The sequence below is a fragment of the Cinclus cinclus genome, chromosome 4 (genome assembly GCF_963662255.1).
Source record: "Cinclus cinclus chromosome 4, bCinCin1.1, whole genome shotgun sequence".
Classification (NCBI taxonomy): domain Eukaryota; kingdom Metazoa; phylum Chordata; class Aves; order Passeriformes; family Cinclidae; genus Cinclus; species Cinclus cinclus.
This window is the reverse complement of record NC_085049.1, coordinates 46108189-46133187: the sequence shown is the minus strand read 5'-3', so window position 1 is coordinate 46133187 and position 24999 is coordinate 46108189. Positions and strand designations below refer to the sequence as shown.

Genomic DNA, 24999 nt, shown 5'->3' with positions numbered 1-24999 from the left:
TATTGGAAAAACTGACTTAAAACTGTTCTTTACTGGAGGTGGAGGTCTCCTGAGTTTTTTTTCACATTTACTTAGTGTGGTGCATACCACACAGGTGCAGTATTCAGTTTTTCTATTAAAAACCCCCTTAAGTGTGATGAATGCCGTCTTAACATAGATTAGCCAAATATTTTTTCATAGTTTGTCTTTAAAATTTTCCAGATAAGCAGTTGATATTTTTCTGCAGCAGTGCTTTGTTTATTGTTTTTTGGTGGTTTTTCTTGTTCTTTTTTTTTGTTTTGTTTTGTTTTGGTTGTTTTTGTTTTTTTTTTTAAGTTGGATACCATTTTACCTATTTCACTATTAAAAATGGAAAAGCTGTCAAGGGATAGAGTACTTGTAATGCTGCCCTGTATGACCCTTACGTTAGTCTCGTATTGTACTTAGGGCTGTTACTTCCTGACCTTTCTTGCTTTGATGTACAGTGACTTTATAGCAAAAGACCTTTATAAAGGAGACATTAAGCTTTACCTTTTCATCAAGGATTAATCATGTATACTCTAACTTAAGGGCTTCTCAACATACTTGGAGGTAGGGAAGGGGAGGCTAAAAGCCCACAGTGTTGTGATTCCCATCGGAAGTCTAGCTTGTTGTATATATGAAAGTGGCTGATCATAATGGGAATTGTTAATTTAGGAACTGAAATTAAGTGTGAAGAAAACTGTATGGTTTTTTTTGTTTTTTTTTTTTGTTTGTTTTTTTTTGCCAAGAAAGAACAAAAATGCACTGCTCTGTAATGTAGAAGTTGCAGGACAGAGTTAGTGCTTCCACAGATCTGCGCTTAGCATGGAATCCTCTCCAGGCTCTGATACTCTAGTAAGAGGGCTTTTTGTTCTAGAAAGTAGGGGATTTCTAGCTATCATTTGCAAATTTCATTAATTATTTACCAGGAAGCCATAAATTTACCAAGGGTATTAATTTAATCTACATGCTTGTCTTTCAAATTAGTGATTTTTCTTAAGAACTTCTGTTCTACAAGCAATTTCTACTTACAGGCACTGGTGGTGAGGAACTGTGAATAATGGATAATTCCAGTCAATCAAGCAAAGTACCTAGCTGCTTAAGTGATAAAATAAGGGGAAAACACAGTAATTTATACCATAAAGTTAGGCTGCTACTTGTTCTGTGCTCAGAACAACTAGTTTATGGAGGGTGGTTTGATTATTTGGTCTTTAGTTGTAAATCTCTGTGGAAATGAAGTTTAGATCTTTAATATTACTGCACCAAACTACTCCCACTACAGTATTTTTAATTTTCAGGCTCTTGCAAAGGCACACCAGCATGAGCAAAATATTCAGCTGCATTTATTAGGAAGAATAAATGGGAGTTGGTGTTTTGTTTATCTTAATGTAAATCTGCATTGAATCTACTACTTTCATTTGGTGCTGGTTATTTTAGTGCTTGCTAGTTCACATGAGACAGCTGGTACTCTTACATTCAGATGTGGCAAAGGCCATTGCCCCACTTCTGTATTCCATTAGGGAAAACATGACCAGCAGGTCCAGGCATGTGAGCCTTCTCATCAGCACTGGCGAATCCATTCCTGCAGCCATGCATCCTAGTCTGGATTACCAGTTCAAAAGAAGGTAAGAGAGTTAGTGAAGAAAGCCCACTGAGTGGCCACACAGATAAATGAATGGATGAACATCCAACATATATGGAAATATTTCAAGACCTGGGACTTTTCAGCCTGAAGAAATCTCAGGGGAAGAGCGTCTCACTGCATACAGAAGGAGGATGTAAAGAGTCAAACTCTTAAGCTCTGAGTGTGCCCAGTGGCAGGGCTAGAACCATTGGGCTTAAACTGAACTGTGGGAAGTTTTGGGTAGATGTCAGGAGATGCTTTTTTTTTCTTTTTTTTTTTTTTTTTTCTCTCCCTCCTGTGAAAGTGAGCACTGGCACAAGTGACCAGAGAGGTAGTGGAGACATTAAAAAGCTGCATGGATGTGGTTCTGGATAACAGGCTCTAGATGTCTGCTTGAGCAGGGATTTGGGGCAGGTGATTTCCAGAGATCCCTTCCAGCTTTAATGATTTTGTGATAATGTCACATTCCTGGTGTAAATAAACCTGTATGCTTTCACCACTTTTGTCTTACCATGTTCGCTTCCCACCCTGGTTGTCTCTATGCTCCTTTAGTCAAGGGCAAAAAGCCCAAGGCCAGGCCAGCAGTGTTGGTCCTTTCTGATCATCTCTGGCCAAGGCAGAGCGGTGAACCTGTGGTCTTTTGCACTTGTCTAACTTTGTAAGTACTTCTTAACTTAGTATATACGGAGCTGAAGAACTGGCTATGGGCTTCATAGTGTCTTTAATGTGGTTTTTTGTTTGTTTTTTTTTTCTTTTTAAGATGTTCCCCCCCTGCACCTTTTGTTTTATATAGTCAGTGCACTGATTGCAGTTATTGATCGAGACTTCCTGCCTGGCTTTATTAATTCTGGATGGAAGTTGTATTTTAGGTTGGTGTTTTTTTTCTTTAACTTTATGTAAGTTTTTGTTAAGGTGATTGTCAGAAACAGAGAAATGAATGGTTTAAATTGTGAGGATGAAAGAGATGTGTTGGTCTTGTGCAGCAGGTGTTTGAGAGCTTGCCTCATCTCTGAGAGCAGAAGATGTAGAATGGGCTTACTTTCAAAATCCTTCAGGCATATCCCTTGTGCACCTGTACTGCTACTGCTGTGCTCAGTAACTATTACTCAAAGGGGTAGCCAACTTCTCAAAGTGGCAATATCTCACCAAACATCAAAAACTCACATAATCCTCAGACAAGCTAAGTGAAAAGGAGCTGTGAAAACTTCCCCATCCTGCAGTTTTCCTGAAGAGCCTAATACAGCCCAAACCCCCATACATTCACTGGTCTGTGTTACTGTCCTACGTATATACTGTGCCCAGCTGGATGCTTGGATCCAATTTGACAATGCACCCAAGGTCAAGATTGTGTAGATAATGAAAGACAGGGTGTTTTTCCTTGTCTCCCTTTTCTCCTGGATTTTGCTATAAATGTTCTGTGAGATGTTTGTGTCTGCGAGGCTCCAGAGTGCTCACATGGAATCGTTAAGGTTGGAAAAGACTGCAAAATCAGGTTCAACCTTAGCCCTCATACCAGCATGCCCACTAAACTGTATCACAAAGTGCCAAATCCACTCATATTTTTGAACACTTCCAGGAATGGTGTCTCCACCACTTCTTCAGGGAGCCTGAATCTCTTTATGCTGGTCAAACCTTGACTAAGCCCCTTCCTCCTCACAGGTAATTTCAATTCACATCCCATTAAATGTCATTCAGAATTACAGGGCAGTGAGCTACATCTTACATGGAGAGTCTAGACTGTGTCCTTACATGACCTGCCATTTCACCTGAGACTGGGAAGTATCACTGATTTTTAAGGAGTGGTCAAAAAGGACGCAAGAGCAGGAAAGGTTTGTTTTCCAGAACAGATTAGGAGTGTCAGCTTATCCTTATCTGTAAGGTGGCTTAATGTTTGCAAGGAGCCCAAGATCAAAATTTGGCTTAAAAGAGGATATAAATGTTAACTGCTACTTTTTTATTGCATGCAACTATTTGTTATTGTCCTACCAGAGTAGCAGATGATAAAGCAGAGTATGGCCTGTAACTGAAACTTAAACCTTGTAAAGCTGTTAGCAATGAATTACCAATGTGTCTGTTTGTTCTCTGTTAAAGGGAGCATAAAACGCTACTATAAACTTTGCACTGCTGCACCTGGGGTACTGGCAGCAGTGACTGTGATGGCTCATTAAAATGTTGACAAAGATGAAATGGGAGGAAGCCTTTCAGTGCAGTCAGAAAGGCCTGATCTAGCAAAAAATAGTGCAAAAAATAACACAGAAAATACAGTGATGATGTTGTATAAGTTACTTCAGAGTGAGCTGGAAAAACTGCGTCTTTGGAAAAGGTAATGATTTTAAAGTAATTTCTCACTTCTGCCACCACATGTGATGGCCATAGGTGAGATGATAATTCTTATGGATTTCTGTCTTTATTTTCATGACAGCTGTCAATCTACTTTAATTTGTGAGTGAAAAAACCTTGGAGTTAGGTTTTCTGGTCTGTTTGAGAAAACTGTGTGGCTGAGGAAAGCTGGTTGGGGAACTTTTGATATTTTGTATTACATTGACCAGATTTAATAAAGCATGAGTAGCAATACAGAAGAACTCCTTATACTACCTTCCATGAGAAAGTTTTAGTTGTGGTCTTACATGATGTGGAAGTTTTTCAGCACCTACTTTTCTGAAATCACATCAGCTCTTACCTTTCCCTCCTGAGGCTTTCTTCACCCTCTGTGTTGTGGTTTAACCCCAGTCAGCAATCCGGTACCACACAGCCACTTGCTAATACTGCTCCCTTTCCTGCTCCTTTGGATTGGGGAGAATAATTGGAAAAAAGGTAAAATCCATGGGTTGAGATAAGAAGAGTTTAATAACAGTTTTTAGTATTTTCCTTCCTTTCTCAAAAGATTCTGCTGCTTAGTGTCTCACATAATGACATCATCAATATATTGCAGGTGTTGCAGGGCTTAGAAGGTGATCCCAGGTGCTTGGTTTCCCTACCCTCTAATTCCAGGCTCCTAGCCCTGTTACCCAGCATCTGAGCAATCAGTTATCACCTGCTCACCTGGCTGATGGCTGAAATCTTTTGCATATCCCACAGGTCTCTCAGGGGTAGGGATTGAGTGCTTCCCTCTTGTTCTGCCTTTTCCTCCTGTTCTTGTGATGGCCCTGCTTTGTTCTCCTTTACTAAACAAGCACTCTTGTGCCCACTTCTTCTGATGCAAAGGGGTGACTGACACTGCCAGGAGTTGGTGCTCTGGTTCATCTGCAGGGCCTGGGGCCAGGGTTGGAGTAGCTGCAGTGCCTGTCACTTTCTCCCTGGATTTGATGACATCCTTTTTCCTTGAGGGTCCTGAATAGTGTTGAACTGGGCTCGGTAGGGCTGGGCCAAGACCCAGCATATTGCAGTGATTTGTGTCTCTGGAATTGCCAGGCTGATGGCAACCTTTTCCCAAGTATTTTCCTAGTTTTTCTGGATCCTGCACTTGTTTAGGGGGAAATTCCAGAATGCTGGAAGTGCCCACTGTCCTAGGCACTTGCCTACACTATCCCATACCCCTGTCCACTCAGAGCCCCCTGTCCAATCTCAGCACAGATCTCTGGGTGGCTTTTTAAGTAGTTGTTCAACAAGACCTGGAACACAGTCAGGAGACACAGCAATAAAACTGTGCTGGTTTGAACATCCCAAGGATATTTGAAATTTGCAAGAGCTGTGGTAACTAGCCTGGTGGAGAAGAGGAAGATGAATGGAGATGTCTCTCTCATGGATTGGGTCTCTGAGGAGAAAAGGTAAAATGTATCATTAGGAGTAGTTTCCAATAGATGGCTCACAAAGTACAAAGATGACAGCAGAGCTGAGTACAAATAACGGACTGGTTTCATAACCAGCAATTCTGTCATTTCATAAGCCAGCATTAAAGTACAACATGATGCAACTCAGTTAACAAGCACAACAGCTCTGAGAACAAGTAAATCACCATTGTGATCAGTGACTATTAATAATGAATGTTTATAACAGGCTTGTTGTAACATGTTCTAATTGTATTTGTCGTTATCTCAACCCTTCATTGCCCCATGTCAGGCACCAAAAAAAAGGGACTGTCGTGGTTTAACACCAGCCAGCAACCCAGTACCACACAACTTCTCACTCACACCCCCTCCCTCCCTGATGCAAAGGGTAGGAGAATGAGGAAGAAGGTGAAATGCATAAAAGAACAGTTTAAGTTTAGGAACATAGTAACTTTAATAATTAAAGTACAATATGCTAGAAGTTAAAATGATACAGTTATAATGAAAAGGGAGGAAGCAAAGAGAGAAATAACCCACTTCCCCCAAAACCCCCCCACCCAAACTCCCAAGTGATGTACAGTGCAGTTGCTCATCATCCACTGATGGATGTGCAGCCCATCTCTGAGCAGGGATCCCCTTAGCCTGACCAGTTACAGTTTTATTGTTCAGCCCAACACTATATGGTCTGGAATAGCCATTTGGCCAGTTTGTATCAGCTGTCCAGGCTGACCATGAGAAGCTGAAAAGTCCTTGACTTTGTATAAGCATTACTTTGTAACAACCCAAACACCAGTGTGTTACCAATGTTATTCTCATACTACACCCAAACCAGCACCATACCGGCTATTAGGAAGAAAATTATCTGTACCCCAGCAAAAATCAGGACTTTGAAACATTCTGTGAACTTCCTTTGTCTTCTAGAAGAGATTTTAAGGCACCTTTTCCTGCCAGGATAGATTGGATAGATTTCAAGAGGAAGATTAACACCATGAGCTGCACTGTTCAAGAGTGTACAGTCAAGAAAAGTCAAACTTTGTCTGTAAACTCTTTTGGGACAGCAGGAAAGAGTGGCAGTACATTCTTGACATCACCTGACACAGACCAAGAATACTGAAGAATGCTTTCCAAAGGGCAGTGGTTCCAAACTGCAATTGCAGGTGTGACAATGATCATTTCTGAAGTGATTGAGTGAAGATCAACTAAGACTCTCTCTACTCAGAGGACAAACTCCATGGTTAAAAATATTATTATCACAAAGGTCTTAAGATAGCTGAGGCTATGCGTAAAGACAGCCATGCAGTCTGTGCAGAGGGTTTAGTGATGGAGGCAGGAGATGGTGTATAGCAAGACCAAGTCTTGTGGCAGCTGCATACTACGGTGCTGTGTTGTCAGAAGCCAAATGCAGGAGACTTGAATAAAGCCAAAGACTGAATTACGGGTAACAGTCTTGTTCAGGCTGCAAAGAACTTAATTTTAGAGTACATCTGTTTGTTTCAGCTGAGAAATGCTGAGGAAGACTGGCATGTGGTGCTCGTGCACCAGTTCAGTGGAGCAGTTTTGACTCTAGAGTAGGAAGTTCTGCTTCCATATGTTTTCTGGCTGTAAAGACTCAGCATAATCTGATGGATTGTCTGGAGATTATTGTTGAGAGAAAAAGATGGCATACCATATATAATGTAAGTGGATTTATGATTACATGATAAGGAAATGAAATGGAATTCATCTGGGAGGCAAAAAGTAAATGTTTTTTGTCTGAAATCAAGCACACAAGAGGGTCAGGGTCTGTAAAGTGCCAATGAAAATAAAGCATATGCTTTTATCACTTGTTCAGCATAATCCTTCTATAGTTCTATACGGAGTTATTTTTGCAGGCCTTGTGCCAGGGCTTTATCAGATGAACTGAGATCAAAGGTTAGGCTTGATTATTATTTTTGTGTGTCTTTCTGCCTCTTTTCCTGCCCAATTCTACTAAGCAGTCCAGAGGCTTTATGTAATGAAAAGCTTTTGTGGAAATGGAGCAATAAAAACTGTTTCAGCCTGACCTTCTCAACTAGCACTTAGAGGGGCACAGAACATGCAGGTACAATGCCAGGCAGGACCTGAGTTCACTCTGTGTACTGAACATTGATTTTTGATGTAAAGGAAGTCCTAAGTTGTAATATGCAGAAATGGCTGCGCAATCATCCATAGAAACCTGGAGTCAAGAACCCTTGATCCAGTCCCAAAGCACCCACTGATGAAGCTGGCTAATGGGCCTCATCCAGCACTAGGTTTTGTGTTTCTTAGATAGCAGGTAGCTGGACAATGGAGTGGACTGGAAAGTCTCTAAGGCGAGTCAAGGAATACACCTACTTTCCTTGGATATACTGCATCCAGTTCTGCTAGACACACTGATAGAACACTAAACCTACACCCTGGACTCCATCCCTCTCAACAATTGGATTTGTGCCACAGACTCCAGAAACATTGGTTGTATTAATGCAACCGGGTAAGACACAGACTTAAGTTTATCAGTTGATCTATTCTTTGATTGTTTCCCTTCTGCATATAAAAGGTTTGCTGTGACTTGCAACCACCTTGCTGATCAAGGATGCTCTATTTCAGATTGGAAAACCGTTGAAGCCAAAGGGTTTATGTTGCCAGCCTTTTGTCCATCACCACCACCACCACCAAGGTGGGAGAGGCTAGAAACATGCATCCTGACAGAATTCCTCAAATTTGCACAGGGAGTTTTCTCAAACTGTCCCTCTGAGCCTTTCAGAAAAGGGAGGACTCACTGAACCAGAAACTCTAAAGGAAAAGGAGTATTTCCCAGAAGCAGTGAGGCACACTTGGGCACATGGTGGCACTAAGTGCCTGGCAAAAAGAGACCAACTTTCTCCATCTAGCCCTGACTGCCTGCGATCTCAGAGCTACATCCCTGATGGAAGAGGCAAAAGGCTGAATATTGCAGGGCAACACGAAGTAAGAATTCTAAGCTTCCAATAGTATGTCTGGGAATAGTCTCTTAGCAAGTATCTTCCTCTGTCATCTGTCCTGTAAATTTTGTTTCTGGTCATATTACACCCTCAAATCCCTGGGGCAGACTTTTCTTGGAGTGTTTTCTCATGTCTACCTTGCAAATAAAGCCAGGCTACTTTTCTGCTCTCTTATTAAAAGACCTATGACATTTATTGAAAATGTCACTCACATTAAAAAAAAAACAACATTATTTTTAAAAGGTGATGGCTTGCATTTTAGTCTGGATCCTTCTTCTGAATCTTTTAATGACTGTTTAACATCACATTGGCAGCCTAAACTTCTGAGCCATAAAATGTGAAACTTTAAAATTTCTTCCTTATGACAGAGGTATTTGGGGTAGAAAATCTGAATGACACGAGAGGAGAAATTTGCCAGGGAGCTCTAAGGGGGAAATAGAGCCGAACAATCTTTTTCTAATTATCGTAATAAGAGTGCTATTATCAGAAATGCTCTGTGCTCTATTGGGAAAGAGAGCTATGTTAATAGGAAACAAAGATATTTGATCCGTCATAGATCAAAGCACTTTTAAGGTGCTGCTGTCATTATGAAAGGCTCTTGGTGTAAGAATGGTACTTAGTGGGCAATAGCTCTATTGTTTGTAATTTATTTAAAAAAAATAAAAATCAGACCTTATGTTTTATTTATGAGGGCCCAGATTTGATGGGAAATGCTTCACTCTACCATAAAGCAACAGATTTTAGGACTATGCTGTAGTTCACTGCCCACAAATGTGAGAAATTCCACTGTGGAAATAGGAATAATTGGTATGGGAATAAACACTTGCTGAAATCCACTGAAGTGAACAAGGCCCTTGGAAAGCTTCTGAATTCTACACTGCAAAGGTCTGTGGGCTTTTTTACCCATTTTTCTCCTTTCTCTTTAAGCTCACTTGTGTTCAGGATAGGCTTTTTCTTTCCATGTTTTTGCAATGCTTAGAGCAATCAGATTCTGGTCTGATACCAAAGTTCCAAAATGCTCTCCTAACACTTATTATAATAAAAGTAGAGAGAAATTGATATTGAGAACAGTTCACCTATGGCTGACAAAATGGATTTCTTAATGTAGTTAAATTCTCTGGGGGGTAGGGGAAAATTGCTAAAAGATCTGGAAAGTCCTACATACATCCACAGTCTTGTGTAAAGAATAGTGTCAAGAGAATGGGAAAAAGATAATTTTTTCAAGGGAGAGACAAACAGTTTTTGTAGGTAGAAAAGCAGTATTCATGGATAGAAACTAAATTATAAATACTGATATTTTACTTTGACCTGTATTTAATTTCTGTCCAAGCTAGTATTACTTATTGCTATTTAAGTGGAGTGAATAGAAGTGTAAAGCTATCTGAATTTTGAATAGTCTGCCAGTTGACCAAACTTAACACTCAATGAAACCAATAAAACACATTTATTGTTTTGCTTGTTTTCTACCATTTCTGTAATACCAATAAAAGGTACAGTACAATCCTCCTGTGTGTCCAGCATATGGAGCCATACACGGTTTGCCCACTGTAATTTTGGTTTCTTTTTGCTGTTCTGTTGAATGAGAAACTTTATGAGATTTTTTAAGTGCTTTTGCTCCAGTATCTTCAACGCTTGTATTTTCTTGTGGTTTTTTTTTCCCATCAAAAAGAAACTCCATCTCTGTACAACCTCTCTATGTTTGCTCTCTTAGAGATGGGCAAACTTATGTTAAATGCTTTTGCTTGTGGTACTTTTAAGCCAAAAACAAAGAGGGCTCATGACTTTCGGTTGCAAAGTGGCTTTTTTCAGGAAGCCACGGAGGCTGCTTTCAATTCCAGAGGTGGCATTTCCTGATGCAGATATTTTTGCACCACTCACTTCACAGACAAAACTCTCCTACTCGAGGGCTTGGGCTGGAGAGCTGGGGCACTTTCTCTGAAGGAAACTCCAAAAGACTATTTTTCTGATATGTAGTCTCTATTTTTTCTAAGGTAATTGCACAAGCTTTCTGGCCCATGGCGATCCTACAGTTTCCAGTCTGCTCTGACTTTACCTCCCTGCCAAGTAAAAGTGTATTTTCCTCTGACAGAGCACATTGACTCTTTGTCTTTGTGATAATGAACACATGCCAAACTCTGCTGTCAGTATTCCTAGATTCCATCCTGTGTGCTTTATTGCAGTATTTCATCTCAGCAAGAATGTCATTGTCCCTTAGAGACATATTCTTCAATGTCTTAGGACTTGCTGTCTTTAGCTCTCCAAGTCCTCCAGAATAGAATGGAGAAGGCCTCCTGAGTGGCCAGGTTGAGCAGGACTGGGTATCCAGGGGAGTAGAGGCTTTTCCAGAATATGTCCTGTTGTCCAAACCTACCAAAAAACCCAGAAAAAACACAAACCCAAGCAAACAAAACATGGAAAATTCCAACAATTTTGAGATTTACCTGTATACTGGGACAAATATATAGATCAAATAAAGCAAATCTCCTCATACTTTGCATTCACAGTAAGGCATTCAGTTATGTCAGGAAACTGTTTTCCCACTTCATGCATTAAAATTTTATGCCACAATCCACTCCACAGGTTTAGGGGAATGTTGCTTGATTCACTCTGGATGGTGCACAGGAGAAAAAAGAAAATTCTCAGGAGGTTCAATAACAAGCATTTGCTTGAAAACTTTAAAGCAATAAGGTAGACTAAGGTACTTGTCACATTTTAAAACTAAATCCAGACAAAGTAATGAACTTCACAAATTTAAGCTTCGCAAAATTAAACATAGCCATCTTTAACTTATCCAGACATACCAAGGCACTTACTAAGGCACTGACTAGAAGTTTTTAGTTTGGCTTACCGTATGTTTTGAGAAGAAGTTAGGAGGAGAGAAAAAGAGAAAGTAGAGAGGAAGGAAAAGGAGGGAGAAAGGTATACAGTCACCATCCTTGGATGCAGTGATGAAACTTGATTCTTGCAAATTATATGTCTGTATGTTGAAGTGATGATCTGCCAGGGGTGAGGGAAGCCCATAAAACACAAAGTCCAATGTGCTAATATATGCTCAGGCTCAGTGGGAACACCCAGGTGCCTCCTCTGATGGGGCGGTTTTACACTGTGTGATGCAACACCGTGGATCACGCGGCACTTGAGGGGTCTTTGATGGTTTATGACTTTCTAAGACATGACAGCTGCCTCTCACATCAGCACAGTTGAGCCAATTATACCCCATCACAAGGGATGAACCTTCACACCTACCTGCAAAGTTCCCAGTATTTCCCTCAGAGGGAAGATTTACACCTGAGCCAGTTATGTAATGTAGGACACTGGTATGATAAAAAGCACTATGCCATCTCCCAGGATCCCATCTCCCAGGATCTGCTTCTTATAGGCCTCTTCCCTTATCTGGCTCAAACCCCTGTTTGTAGCCTCTGCTAGAGGGTGTGCACCCCCTCTGTATCTGGGCTGTTCCCTTGCACGTGATGGTCAGCAAAACACTCTCTGCTTTTGTGAATAGCCAATTGTTTGAGCCTTGCACCATTAGCACTTCAGTGTCTCACACTGAAGCACTGATTTCATATTCTAGAATTCATTCTCTGGCCACAGAAAGCTCTCTGGAGTTCATTTTCATAGTCAACCAGTAAAGAGACCTAGAAGGACTTCTCAGAAGTCTGTGGTACTTCCTATGGGACATGAAACATTTGTCTTGAGTAGGACAATCTCCCCTATTACTTTTTTCTTCGAAGGCTGAGAGAACTCCTTCCTCCAGGAATAGGTTAGTTCATAAATGGGAAATGCTGATAATAACTGCAGTGATCTCTATAGATAGTCCCGAGAAGCTGTTGTTATGTATAGAACCAAATTAATTACTGCAGACACCTGTTAAAACAGTGATTGTGTATAGAGAATGACACCAGATGCAGGAGATGTTTGAAACTTCCTTCAAGAATTAGTTTTGGAGTCCTGAGACCTTTAAGGCTGGCTGCAGAAGACTCTGGTATGTGCATGCATAAAACTTAGTGGAAGTATTCAGATTCACAGATGGACAGTTTTCCTCTTGCAAACAAAGCATATTTTTTACTTGACAAGTGGAAGTGTTGCCACCTGTGAAAAATTTAAATAGGGATTTTGAGTGGACCCTTTGTCTGTGACTAAGTTTTTTAGAAATCCTGGCTATGGGCCAGCTCTCAAGAGGAATATTCTTAATGTTTGTTTTTTCTTATGACTGAGATCGGATCTTTAGATAATTTTGACAATGCCACAACAATTTTTTTTTTCTTATGGAGAGAACATACTCATGTTTCCTTTGTCTCCAGAGTCATTGGAGCCCAAGTCTGTGATTCTCATTATATGAACAAGATGTTCCTAATGTTGATACTGCCTTTTCTTTCCAGTATATTTGCCAGGGTTAGGTATAACACATGGAAGTTCTTCTGCTTTATATATTAGCATGGGTAAATTTGCATTTTCCCTTAAAATTTCTAATCACCTGTAGCTGGGATTCTGTTCAAGCAAAGACATACAAAGAGTTCAATCAGTTTTCCAGGCTTAGCTTCACATTATTTTTCACAATAACATTGTGGCAGAAGGACAGACTTGTCCCTTGTTTGGCACTTGCTAATGAAAGAAAACATGAGGTGCTTATTATGGCTGGTGGAGATACTGGTCCCTCCCTTGCTGGTGGAAGCAGTGCAGCTCTCCTGGAGTTTGAGGGCTGTCTTCTGCAGCACCTGAGCATCTGCACCATTACTGTGCTTCACTGATCTGGAAAGAATCTTCTGACATTGCTGCTGCTGCTGCTGTTGTTATGTATCCATGTTCTTACTCTTCTGTCTGCACTCCCTTGTCTTCCAGTGTTTTCCTAAGGAAAACATTACCTTTACTGCATTTTAAATTATTTAAGCCTTCTTAAGTGATTGATCAATGAAATTTTCAGCACCTTACCTTTCATATTGCAACCTAAACTATGACAGAGAAATGTCTGATTATGATATTTTTATTACAGTGTTTAATATGAAAGTCAGAGGAATTAACTGGTGTCCCTGATAAGCTGAAATTCCTATTGCAGTTGATTTGGCTAGTTTGATAGTTTGATAGCTTTCTCACTGTCTAGTATATATAGGACATTGCTACTCTCTAATGCATGTAGATCACAGAGATAGGAAGCAAATATGGAGCAGCAGCAACAGCAAGGCCTAAATAAGTGGCTGGTCTCCATTTGAGATCAATAACAATCACCAGGTTAGTCAGTGATGTTCTCCCTTCTTTTGGTGGCAGAGACTGAAGCTGTGTGCCCACCTGGTACAGCATTGCCTTTGTGGTGTTCTCTGTGCTTCTCTGCTAGTATCTGATAAGGTTTGGCCCTTATCCCCATCCATTATTTTACATTATTTTACAGGTGATCCCATCTTCTTTATGACTTTCACTGTATCTCTGACTAGCTCTTTTTTCTTGGCCATCTGCAATTTCTCTGAGGACTGAGTTCCCAAATAAAACTCAATAATGTATCTAGTGATCCAGAGTGGTGGCATGCTCTGTCTGGTCTCCCTAAATAACCTGTTGCAAACCTGCAGTAAACTCTCCTTCAGTTGCAACTGCAGAGAACACTACACGTCTGTGTCATGAGTGCTTTCAGAGAGAAATTCCCTGTGCATGTGTGCTATCATTGCCCAGAACACTGAAGTTGTGACCTCAGGCACTACTGCTCACTATTTGGTACATAAAATTAATAAAAGCCTTTCTTCCATGTATTAAGATGTATAACCTTGGTTCCTGTCTTTCCCTTCTGCATCGAGGCTTTCACCAACAAGCTCATTCTTCCTTTGTAGGTATTCTCTTTCCTTTCACAACTCAAGTTGTACTATTTTTCTCCTAAAATAATTTCATTCTTCTTCCTTATGGTTCCTGGCTTTAATATTGCTTACACTGTCTGATGCATACATGCATAGGAAATCATCTTTACTTGCTTGTTTTCTCACAGTTTCAATGTCCTTAGCCATCACAACACTTCCATCTTTTTGTATCCACTTTGAGCTCCCCATCCTTCACAAAACTCCACCATGCATCTTAACATCTCATAGAACTCCTCCCATTTGTATCCTGTCTCTTGAAGGCCTCTGTCCTCCCTGAGTTATGCACTCCTCTATGCTCTTTGTCATACCTCTGTTTTTTTGCTCCTAAAGATAATTAATGACTTTCTTATTCACATTCTCTGCTGGTCCTGTCCTACCCCAATAAGACTATTCTAAAACTCACCCAACAAACTTACTTCTTCTGCAGAGGCCCTTCTGGCTGAAATGACAAAGTAGCCTCATCTATCCTGAAAACCTGCATGCTATTCTAAATTCCATTTAAATATAGGACAATTCTATTTTCTTTTTTAAAAAGTCTTTGTAATTCATTACTTGCCATAAGAATTCTTGACTAAACAATTGTTTTCTGAGAGTTTTTTGCTTCATTGGTGCTTTACCTCTTTCTTTCAAGTACTTCATAGAAATGACCTACAATCACCATCTCTGAAAAACCAAGTACGTGTAAATGTCCTATGCTGCAGTCTCTCTTAACAAGAATGCATGCACTCTTTCACCTGTTCTTGTTGCCTACAAAATGACACGGCTGTGTTTAGCTGCTGCCTGCCTTTAATCCAACTGAGCTGGAAGTTCTGGTGCAGCCTGAGCAACTTGGTTCTTGCCAAGTTCTCTTTTAAGCCCCACCTTTCATTAGCCCTTAGCACCTTCATCCATTTCATACCTGATGGTCCTGCTGCCCCTCTGCCACGTATCAGATGAACTCTGCCAGCTGTTTGGATTTCCCCTCACCTGCTTCACCTGCCAGGTTGGGGGTGGGAGAGAAAATAAGGAATGATGTGGGAGAATTTGCTGTCTTATTAGAAGCAGCAGCCCAGTGCAGCTGAATTGCACCTCTCTGGTGTATGGTCTGCAGGCTGTGGGTAACTCGTGCCTCAATGCACATCCTTGTCACACAGCTGGAGGTGCTGGTGTCACCTGTGGAAATTGTGAGAGGTCATCAGCGAGACACAGCAGTGTGCACAGGGAGCAAGATCTGTTCATAAGGGTCCGCAAGTGAAGTTTTGGTAAAAAAGTTAGTTTGTGTTGAAATGAAACACTATTATTCTATTTTTTTCCCCCACCATTTTTCTCCTTTTTAAGGCACGCAATCTGTAACTTATATTTTGTCAAGAATTTCAGACACCTAGGGAGGTTACTTGAAAGTATTACAATAACTTGGAAATGATTAATTGAGAATGCACACCATTTTGTGAGGTGTTAGGCCATGATTAAACGCTCTTTACTGTAGTTACATTTTATTACAACTTACATATGTTTGGAACACTTATAGAAAAGAAAGAATGTCACCTATTTACAATCACTACACATTTACATTATATTATTTACAGATAATGAATTTAGTAACATATATGAGCAGAAAATATAGCAAATATCAATGTGAAACTGTACAGGGCTTAATCTCATGTTCTTTACTGTAGTTGCATTTCACTGTAATAATAAATACAGTTCTATATTTACACATTTTACTTTAAAAATCTATTAAATGAATTTTAACAATTTCAAGTTAAAAATATCTGATCAAAATATTTCAAACATGCTTATAAAAATAAGACTCAAAGCCTTTAGGACCTTCTGCAAACTAAAAAAGTTCTGATAAAAGAAGCTTTCTTTAGCTAGTCTTTTGAATTATAACATTATTTTGCTTCTCAAATTTCTTTACAAACTTCTTAAATATAGCAAGCTGAAAGGAACCTTACAGACATTAAGCAGAGCAGCACAGATGGACCCCAGTTAAATTAAAGCTAAGTAAACATGGTAATAGGTATTGTGCAATGGTTGACTGATCCTCTGTTTAATCCAAAGTGGTTTCAGGCATTGTTTCTGCAGCTGTGTGCTGCACTGCTTCAAAAGCCACAACAGATAAAGGATTAAGATAAGTACCCAGCTGACTTTATCATACATAATTTCAGAATTGGTTCATTTTTTTTCCCTGAAGGATGAACATGTCAGCCAAAGTCAACTGATGCCATCTGTAACTGCAAAACTAAAAATATGCCAGTGTGAATGGACAAGAAAATTAAGGCATATGCATTGTTGGCAGCAAATTCTTCATTGTGAAAATCCATCCTTGTGTCCCAGAAAGTTTTATACACAGGAACAGATGAACAACAGAGATCATCTGTAACAGATTACCTTAATTGCTGGGCCTAGCCTAACCTTCCTAATGTTAAAAAATTAGTCTCATTCACCTGGAGGTTGAGTGGCCATTAACTGAGCAGTGAATACTGAGCTATTAAATGTTACTCCTCAGGAAGCTCTTTTTAACAACAACAAAAATAGGTAAATTTGTGCATTTTTCTGTCTTAAATGATCAGCTTACTTGAGCAAAAGGTGCCAGCTCTTAGAAAAGAATACTGGAATATCCCCCTGATGGCTTGGATGAGGTCAAAGAACTATATTCTATGTGGCTCTGTTGTCTGAGATATTTTAACAGTCAACTTGGCGAGGATCTGAAGTCTATTCTTTCTAATTAGGATGCTTCTGATATGTAAACATACATGCCTTCATTCAGCAAAGTATTAACAGATTTAAAGTCAGAGAACTCTGTTAACCTAATCAAGTCTTTTCCTAAACTAAAGCCATCAGAAGTCCCTGAATTTCAACAGCTGCTCCAGTATCTTTTTTGGCAATATATCCAATATATATAAAATACAATTTTTTTGGTGACAGTAATATCACTAGATAATGACCTTCGCTATCAACAATTTCCACCTTATTTCTATGCTGCATATCCCTAATGTCAATTTCCAGTTGACTACACCAGATTCTTCTCTCAGATGAGTAGTCCTCTGCCTTCAAACTTCTGTATCCAAGAAGCAGCTACTTATAAAATGTGATCAAATAATTTCTTTCTTCAGTTTTTTTAAATTTATGATGTTCATATCCTTTCCAATTTCACAATGTTATTTACAGCACGTGAATGCCATAAGTGTTTGAAATACCCCAGGAGTGCTTGCATCAATGCTAAGAACTCAGATCACACAACCTCTTCACTCCTACTTAATATTGCCTTAGCTAAGGATATTGGCTATCCTTATCCAAAAGGATGCAGTGACCTCTAAATCTTCAACTGACTAGTGACTATGGGCTAGCAGCTTTCTAGAATCACCGTTTCATGAGACAGAGATCATGCCATGAGAAGGATTACAGTTTTTGTTCCTAGACAAATTGCCTTAAATGAATGTACCTGTCTGAGTGCCTTTGGTGTCCTTTAATAGTTCTCAGCATACCAATTTTTTTTATTGATGACTTTCTATGTAGTATTTTTCACCTTCAAATTAAACAAGTCATCTGCCAATTTTATCATCAGCAATTCTGGGTGTAGTTCTACTGGCATGAAAGCAATTCAGGACCAAACTGTACAGAACCTCAGTAGAAAAATACCTATGTGACAATGCCTTGCCATTTAAAATTATATTTTAAACGCTTAACAGGATTTTGATTAACTTCTTTCACATAATGTTAATTTACTGACAATTAAAAATGTGTTGTCAAGTTAGATGACTTCCAAAATACAAACCAAATATCAGTTAAACCATTTAATCAGCTTTATCAAACACAGAACTTCATCAAAAGGTGTTCTGCAGAAACCTCTAGAACTTGAAAAGGACTACTCTTCCATTCAGATACCTTGCTGAATAAACGCTATAAACAGATGCTTATAAAAAACAATCATGTCACTGAAAAACTATTAGTAAAACCAAATTAAAATAAACAGGAAAAAAATACCTCAACCCCTGGAAACATCAGGTGATCCTTTGAAAAATATTACCAATTTAATATGCTATTTTTGTTCTTGACGAACTGATGCCCTTTCTGAGTAGTGCTACTTTAAAAGAGAGCATCTGATACAACTGCACAAACTTCAGCAGCTTTCATTTCCTCTCTTCATCCCAGCATTTCAGAAGCAAGCTGGGCAGAGTCAAGTATTGGATTCTCAGCCTGCCAAAAGTTTTGTCATTTTCTGTTTTCCAAGGTGTGTCATAATAATTTAGAGGCACTCTCTACACTCGTATGCACACATCCACACTTACTTTTGGGGTTAAAAATTTTGTAAACAGAGGTAATTTCTGTACTGTTTCTGCAACTAGCGACAGGGAACAAATGCGACTGATGAAAGATTGCAGCCTTCTGTCATTTGATAAGAGGGTGCCATTAGTGAACTGCTGGGGGGCATATCATACGATATGCTGGCACTCGTGAAGGTTACCAATGCCTGTGTTGAGTCACAAGATTGTTTTTCTATGTCTTCTGAATTCACAGAGATCAGACTAGCATGTTTTGATCTCCTCCATATCAAAGTTTGCTTTCTCAGACTTCCCAAATCCTCCTTAAAATGTGGATTGAAAAGTATATAAAGCAGAGGGTTTAGACATGCTGGCAGTGGGACAATCACTAGAAGTATTGACTTAATCACTTCTGGGCTGATAAAAGTGAGATTTAGTAAGGAGGAAAAAGATAAGAAGGCCACAGGGCAATAAAGAATGCAATTAGTAAAAAGTAGCAAGGCTATATGTTTGACCATAGAGCAATCCCAAATGCTGTCTAGCTCTCCCTTTTCTAAATTACAGTAAAGCTTTGTATAAGCAACAGTCATTACCAGAAAGCAAAGGGAGTTCAGCAATACCAGTGCTACCATGTAGCCCATAGCTGTGGACTCCCCAAATGGGAGAGGCAAACAAAGAGGAGAAACCCCATACTCACTGCCAGTGAGGAGGGGTATCACTGCAATGATTAGTGCCAACATAAAGCAAAAGGAAATGGCAATTTTTACACTAGCAGTGGAGGATTTTGTTTCAAACTTCATAGCATGCTTTACTGAGAATGCACGTTCGAGTGCAGCTAGGGTAAGGAGGAATATGGAAGCCTCTGAAGCAAAAATGGAGAGAAGGCCAGTTACCTGGCAACCAGTTCCACTTTCCCACTGTGCTCCGTACTGAGCAAAGCTGCCAAAAGTGGATGCATCCACACTAGCCAGTACTCCACTGGCCAGACCCATCAGGGCATTTACAATGGCTATTAAACCAATCAAAAGTTTTATGGAGGACATATACAATGGAGATCTGAAAACTGTGGCAGACACCAGTGCATTGCAAATAAAGGTCAAACCCACTACGGTCCACACTCCGATTCTGATCAGCCAGCTACCAAACAGATGGTCACATGGTTTGAAGGGACCTGAAATGCCAAAATAAAAAGGGTAAGGGAAGCCCATGTAAACAACAAAAGCCCTTGTGCTTTCTAAGATATTAAAGTATAGGCTTCTTGCTGATTCTTAGCACAGCCAAAGAGTGAATTTTAATCTAAAAAGGGATCTGGAAACTTGCTCTTTCTTTGGAGTAATCTGAGACCTTGATAACATGCTGCTAGATCTGTGATGCATGTTGCATTAGTGGTGCACATGAGTTTTTGTCCTTCATCACAAGTAGTCTATGGGTTTATTTTTGTGCCTGGCAGCACTACTGCAATGTGAATGTCAACTCTTGTAGTTTCAAGAAATGCTGTGATATTTGTCAGTGTGTGAAAAAAGCTGAAAATGTTACCTCTCACTAAATTAAAACAGGTTCCTAATGGGTTCCTAATGAGTCCTGGTGAAGTGTGATGTAATGGATATGAATGTACTGTGTCTACCTTATAACATGTCATTACACAGTCCAAGAAAATTTTCTCTCTTTGCATTTGGGAGTGCTGCCTTTTTGGACCTCCTGTGCCTGAAGTCAGGTCATTATGACTGAAGCTTGCTATACATTCTCAGAGAATTGAGGTGCATATGCTGTGCAGTTGAAGCTGAATGCTCAACTGCTCTGACTAAATGCAATCAGAGAAGCATTACGTGTCTTGGTAGGAGTCAGCAAAGCAAGCCCCTCACAGCAGCCTGTGCTTTTCCATGAAGACATAAACCCTGCAGCTGAAATTACCTCCCTATAACTATGGCTGTTGCCATTAAGTAAGCATTAAGGATCTATTGTGTCAGTTTGCAAGTTTTTCTAAGATACTATATGAAAAATCCAAACTAAAATTTCCCTTACGTCTGGTAATAACTTACCTTGAAGAGAGCAATGTTTTAATGAACTCAGAAGTTATTTAGGCCATTAGGCCATAGAACTCAGAACTTATTATTTAGGCCATTGGAGAATGTGTGGCAGTCAAATAACTCTATTCTTTAGCTTCCTGCCTTTTCTATTCCTCTTTATATAACTTTTAAAAATTTACAATTAGTTGCTGTTGCAAACAAGAATCACGGCTTAAAATGAATGCTGAAGTACAAGTTGTCACTCGGCATTTTTTGGTTCTTGTTTCACAATGAAAGAATGGGTAGTGAAAATATTTGCTGAATCAAACAATCAAGACTTATGGCCATGGCTGGCTACATTATACAAAGAACATGACAGTGCTGGGTGTCCTTTGTGAGGACATCAATGCAGTAGTGTTTGGTATTTCCTAGACACAGAACTAAATTGTGTGTTGTTCAAGCTGCTCACATATAAAATAACTCTGTGACATACAGAAGAATTACTTTAGCTTTGCAAAAGACTGAGAGAGTAAAGATTCTGTTGCCTTTATCATCTGTATCTTAGTAGAAGAGTCTTTCCTCTCTCATTTTCTTGATTGGGTGTCAGTTCTGGTGAAAAGGGGCCCAGAGTAAGGATCTACTTGATGACTGGGCAAAGCTTTTGTTACACTCATAGAGGAATATAGTGTCTCAGTACTTTCCTAGAATTCAATGCAAAACTGTCTATTATCATGCAATGTATTGGAATTAAACTCATCAAATTACAGCACATCATGTTGCTTTCCTAGTATCTGATTCACAGTTTGTTCTGTATCTTGAATATCTGCTAACACTGTCCTTGAATTCCTATCTGCCTGGCAGTTTCCTACCTGGAGAAGGTGAGCATTGCACTGAATGATGAGATTTCAAATCTTCTTCAAAGTCAAGAAAAAAGTCCTCAAAATCACGTTCATCTGTCAGGAAGAAAACCCAGAACTGTTACTGCAATTTTCAGGAAATTATTTTTTAGTAAAAGTTGCAAAAATGCCTGTGGTATTTAAGGCTGGGTTTTGTCCCTTTGTCTGCTAAACAGTGAGCAGAAGCAGACATATGCCTACTTGGTTTTGAAGTATTGTACTTGGGATTATTCTGAAAGTTGGCATCTTTGCTTCTCTGAAAATAAACACTTACAGGTACATTATCTATTGCCTAATTTGCAGCGTGATGACTGTGCAGGAAGGAGTTTAAAATATGAATTCTGCTTTAGTGCCATACTACTAAGAGTTAAACAAGTTTTCTGTGTTTCTTATGTCATCACTAGCACATATTCTTGGCTCTTGCTGAACTCTGATACCTACTGGTTTGCAGGAGCAGAGGCAGAACAGAAAGGAACAGGGTGGTGTAAATATATATGTGCACCTACATAACAGATCAAATAATAGACCTAGTGCTGAAGGGGAAGAAAAATGCAGTAGTCTTGTGTTCTGAAGAACAAATGCACTCTCTGGCAACCCTGTTTATGTGCATAGACTGGGGAATGAGATGCTGGAGAGCAGTGCCATGGAAAGGGACCTGGGGTTCCTGGTCAGTGGCAAGTTGAACAGAGTCAGCAGTGCCCTGGCAGCCAGGAGGGACAACCCTGTCCTGGGGGGCATCAGGGACAGCATCACAGCTGGGCAAGGGAGGGGATTGTCCTGCTCTGCTCTGAGCTGGGGCAGCCCCACCTCCAGTGCTGGGGACAGGTTCAGGTGCCACAAGGTAAGAAAGATGCAAAGCTAAAGATATTAGAGAGCTCCCAAAGAATGGCCAGGAGGATGGTGAAGGGCCTTGAGGGGAAGCTGTATGAGGAGCTGAGGTTACATGGTTTGTTCAGCCTGAAGAAGAGGAAACTGAGGGGACACCTCATTCAAGTCTTCAACATCCTCACAAGGGGAGGCAGAGGGGCAGGTACCAATCTCTTCCTCTCATGACCAGGAACAGGACTCGAGGAAATGGCATGAGGCTGAGCCAGGAGAGGTTTAGGTTGGATATCAAGAAAAGGTTCTTCACCCAGAGGGTGGTTCGGCACTCGAACAGGCTTCACAGGAAAGTGGTCACAGCACCAAACCTGGCAGAGATCAAGAAGTATTTGGACAATGGTCTCAGGCATATGGAGTGATTCTTGGGGCTGCCCTGTGCAGGATCAGCAGTTGAACTTGATCCTTGTGGGTCCCTTCTAACTCAGCATATTCTGTGATTCTATTATTCTATGAAAAAATATGCCGAAGTAGCTACATATTTTGGCTATGGCTCATCTTGAAGTGTGTGAGTAAGCCTAGGATGTGCTCCATTCTGAGGCTGGCAAGAAATTACATCTTTTCTGGACTGCTTTTGTATGGAGTTATATAGCAGCTGATCTATCCTGTCTCTCATATAAAGGGAATATTTAATTTACCACATTGCTGTAACCATTATTTGGATGAAAAGATGAGTGTGTGAGTGAGATTTTTGTATGGCAGAATGAGTTTGCTAAGAACAGGAATACTTAAATCACATATTATTGAGGAAGAGACAGGGAGAGGCCACCTCTCTGACTGTAAGGAGTATTTGATTTATTTAAAATCACAGGTTGCTTACAGCCTTCAGGTAGACTTAAAAGCTTATGATGATGGTTACCTTGAATTTGTAACAGTCCAGCATCCTTTCTATGAAAGTCATCAATGCTGCTATTATCATCTTTGTTCCATTGGCTGGAGATTCTGTAGTGGTTCTCACAAGCCCCAAAGGCACAGCACTGATAGGCATAAGGCATTTCCATGACCCTGCAGAAGAACAAGGCAGCATGCCATGATACTGATAAAGCACCAGAGTTACTGGATTGTACTGCTCCTCTACAGTTACCACAAAGCAAAGAGTTCAAATATCCACAACAGAAAGTAAAAACATCTCTGGGTAAAAATCAGTCACAATAATACAAAATGAGGATTCAGAAATAAAATTCCTCACTGGAAATGCAGATGGTTTCTAGGCTAATTTTAGAAAAGGCATACTGAAGTTTTCTTATGTATTTTCATAGGAGACAAGATAGTGGGAGATCTATGTCTTGCTGTTAAGTGAATTTTAATCAGAGCTGTATTTTCTGGTTTTATGATTTTCAGTGATTTTACAGTGTAAATCAACAGTTTCTCCAACAGTTACTTTCTTAATGGTTTATTTTTTTTAAAAAAAGCACATTTGAAGATCACAACCTGCCTACCAGGCTAAAACAAAACACTTCAAACAAAACACCACATTGAATTTCTCCACTTTAGGGAGAATGAGATCTTTTGTAAATCAAACTTTATTCACCTCTTTCCACATTCAACTCATTTCACAGTAAGATGGTAAAAAGGAGATTGTTTCTTGTGCAGAAGATCAAGAAAGCAGTATTCTAAACCAAAAGGTGAGTGAATCAGACACTATGTGTGAACTGTCACTGAGAGAAAGGTTTTACTTCATTAATTATCTTAAAAATGAGAAGAGTCATTGCAGGACACAGGATACTAATTCTTAATTGTTTGAAGATCACTGTTATTCCTAACATATAAAAATATATGTCAGTGACTTCCAATGATTGTGAAGGCTCCTGCAGTCAGAAAATTGCACATTTCTGGTACACTGTGAATTTAACTCCTTTGGGCATGTGCAAATTCTGGGAGAGCACAGAAGAACTACTATCTGAGTTCTGTAGACTACTTCTATTCCATAGATATATTTTGTGCTTTGGAAGCATATTTTATTTGCACAGTTCACCAATAGCACACAGAAAAACCTAACAACTCACCTTAATTCCAAAAGCCCAATATACCAAAAAGTTCAAAGATAAAGAAGTAATTAGAATTTATTCTGAATTGACTTAAAAGGAATAAAGTAGAATTAGATCCTCCTATCAGATTACTTTCAACAGGTTAATCATGTAAATTAACATAATGGGTGTAATAAGCAACCTCTAACCCCCTGGGAAATCTGCAGAGAAATCAAGCTGAATTGGGCCCAGTGCCAACAGGACTTAAACTTGTGCGTTAGCCAAAAATCTTGGTACAAAGGGGAACAAACAGAATCTTAAGTTCTAAAGTTATTTTTTAAATTAGAGCATTTAGATTCTACAACCTTACATTTCTGTTGGAAATTAACAAACAGTAATAATCTGTACCCTTGTACCCAATACAAAATTTTTAGGGTACTCAATAAAAGTTCAAGATAACCAAGATCTAACTGTCAAGCAACCACAGGCCAGCAGATTTAAATAATTAATTTCTAACCCATTCATCTGCATGCCATTTTTTAACATAAGGAGATTATCTTGATTAAATATTTTTGAACACATTTCCCAGAAGCCCTTTTCAAATAAACTATTATTAAACCCATTGATTACTAGGCTAAGCCATAGCTAATAATCTGGAATAAAAACAATCCCAATCCCCAGACAGAAATTCCCTTTTTAAATTACTATTACAAAATAGTAATTATCAAAAGTAACACTGAAACTTCTGCAAGGTGATCCCTGGCAACTTGTGGCTTCAGACCTTTGGAAGAACGTTGA

General features: G+C 39.6%; 1 protein-coding gene across 1 annotated transcript in view; it reads right to left on the bottom strand.

Annotated features, from left to right (window-relative positions):
• Positions 1 to 18533: 18533 nt before the first annotated feature.
• LGR5 (leucine rich repeat containing G protein-coupled receptor 5) overlaps positions 18534 to 24999 on the bottom strand; it is an 87787-nt gene continuing 81321 nt past the window's right edge. Inside the window, exons 16-18 of the mRNA XM_062491200.1 lie at positions 23094 to 23239; positions 21329 to 21412; positions 18534 to 19624 (exon numbers count right to left, since the gene is read on the bottom strand). Of these exons, the coding sequence (XP_062347184.1) occupies positions 18534 to 19624; positions 21329 to 21412; positions 23094 to 23239 (1321 nt within the window). The remainder of the gene's footprint in view (positions 19625 to 21328; positions 21413 to 23093; positions 23240 to 24999) is intronic.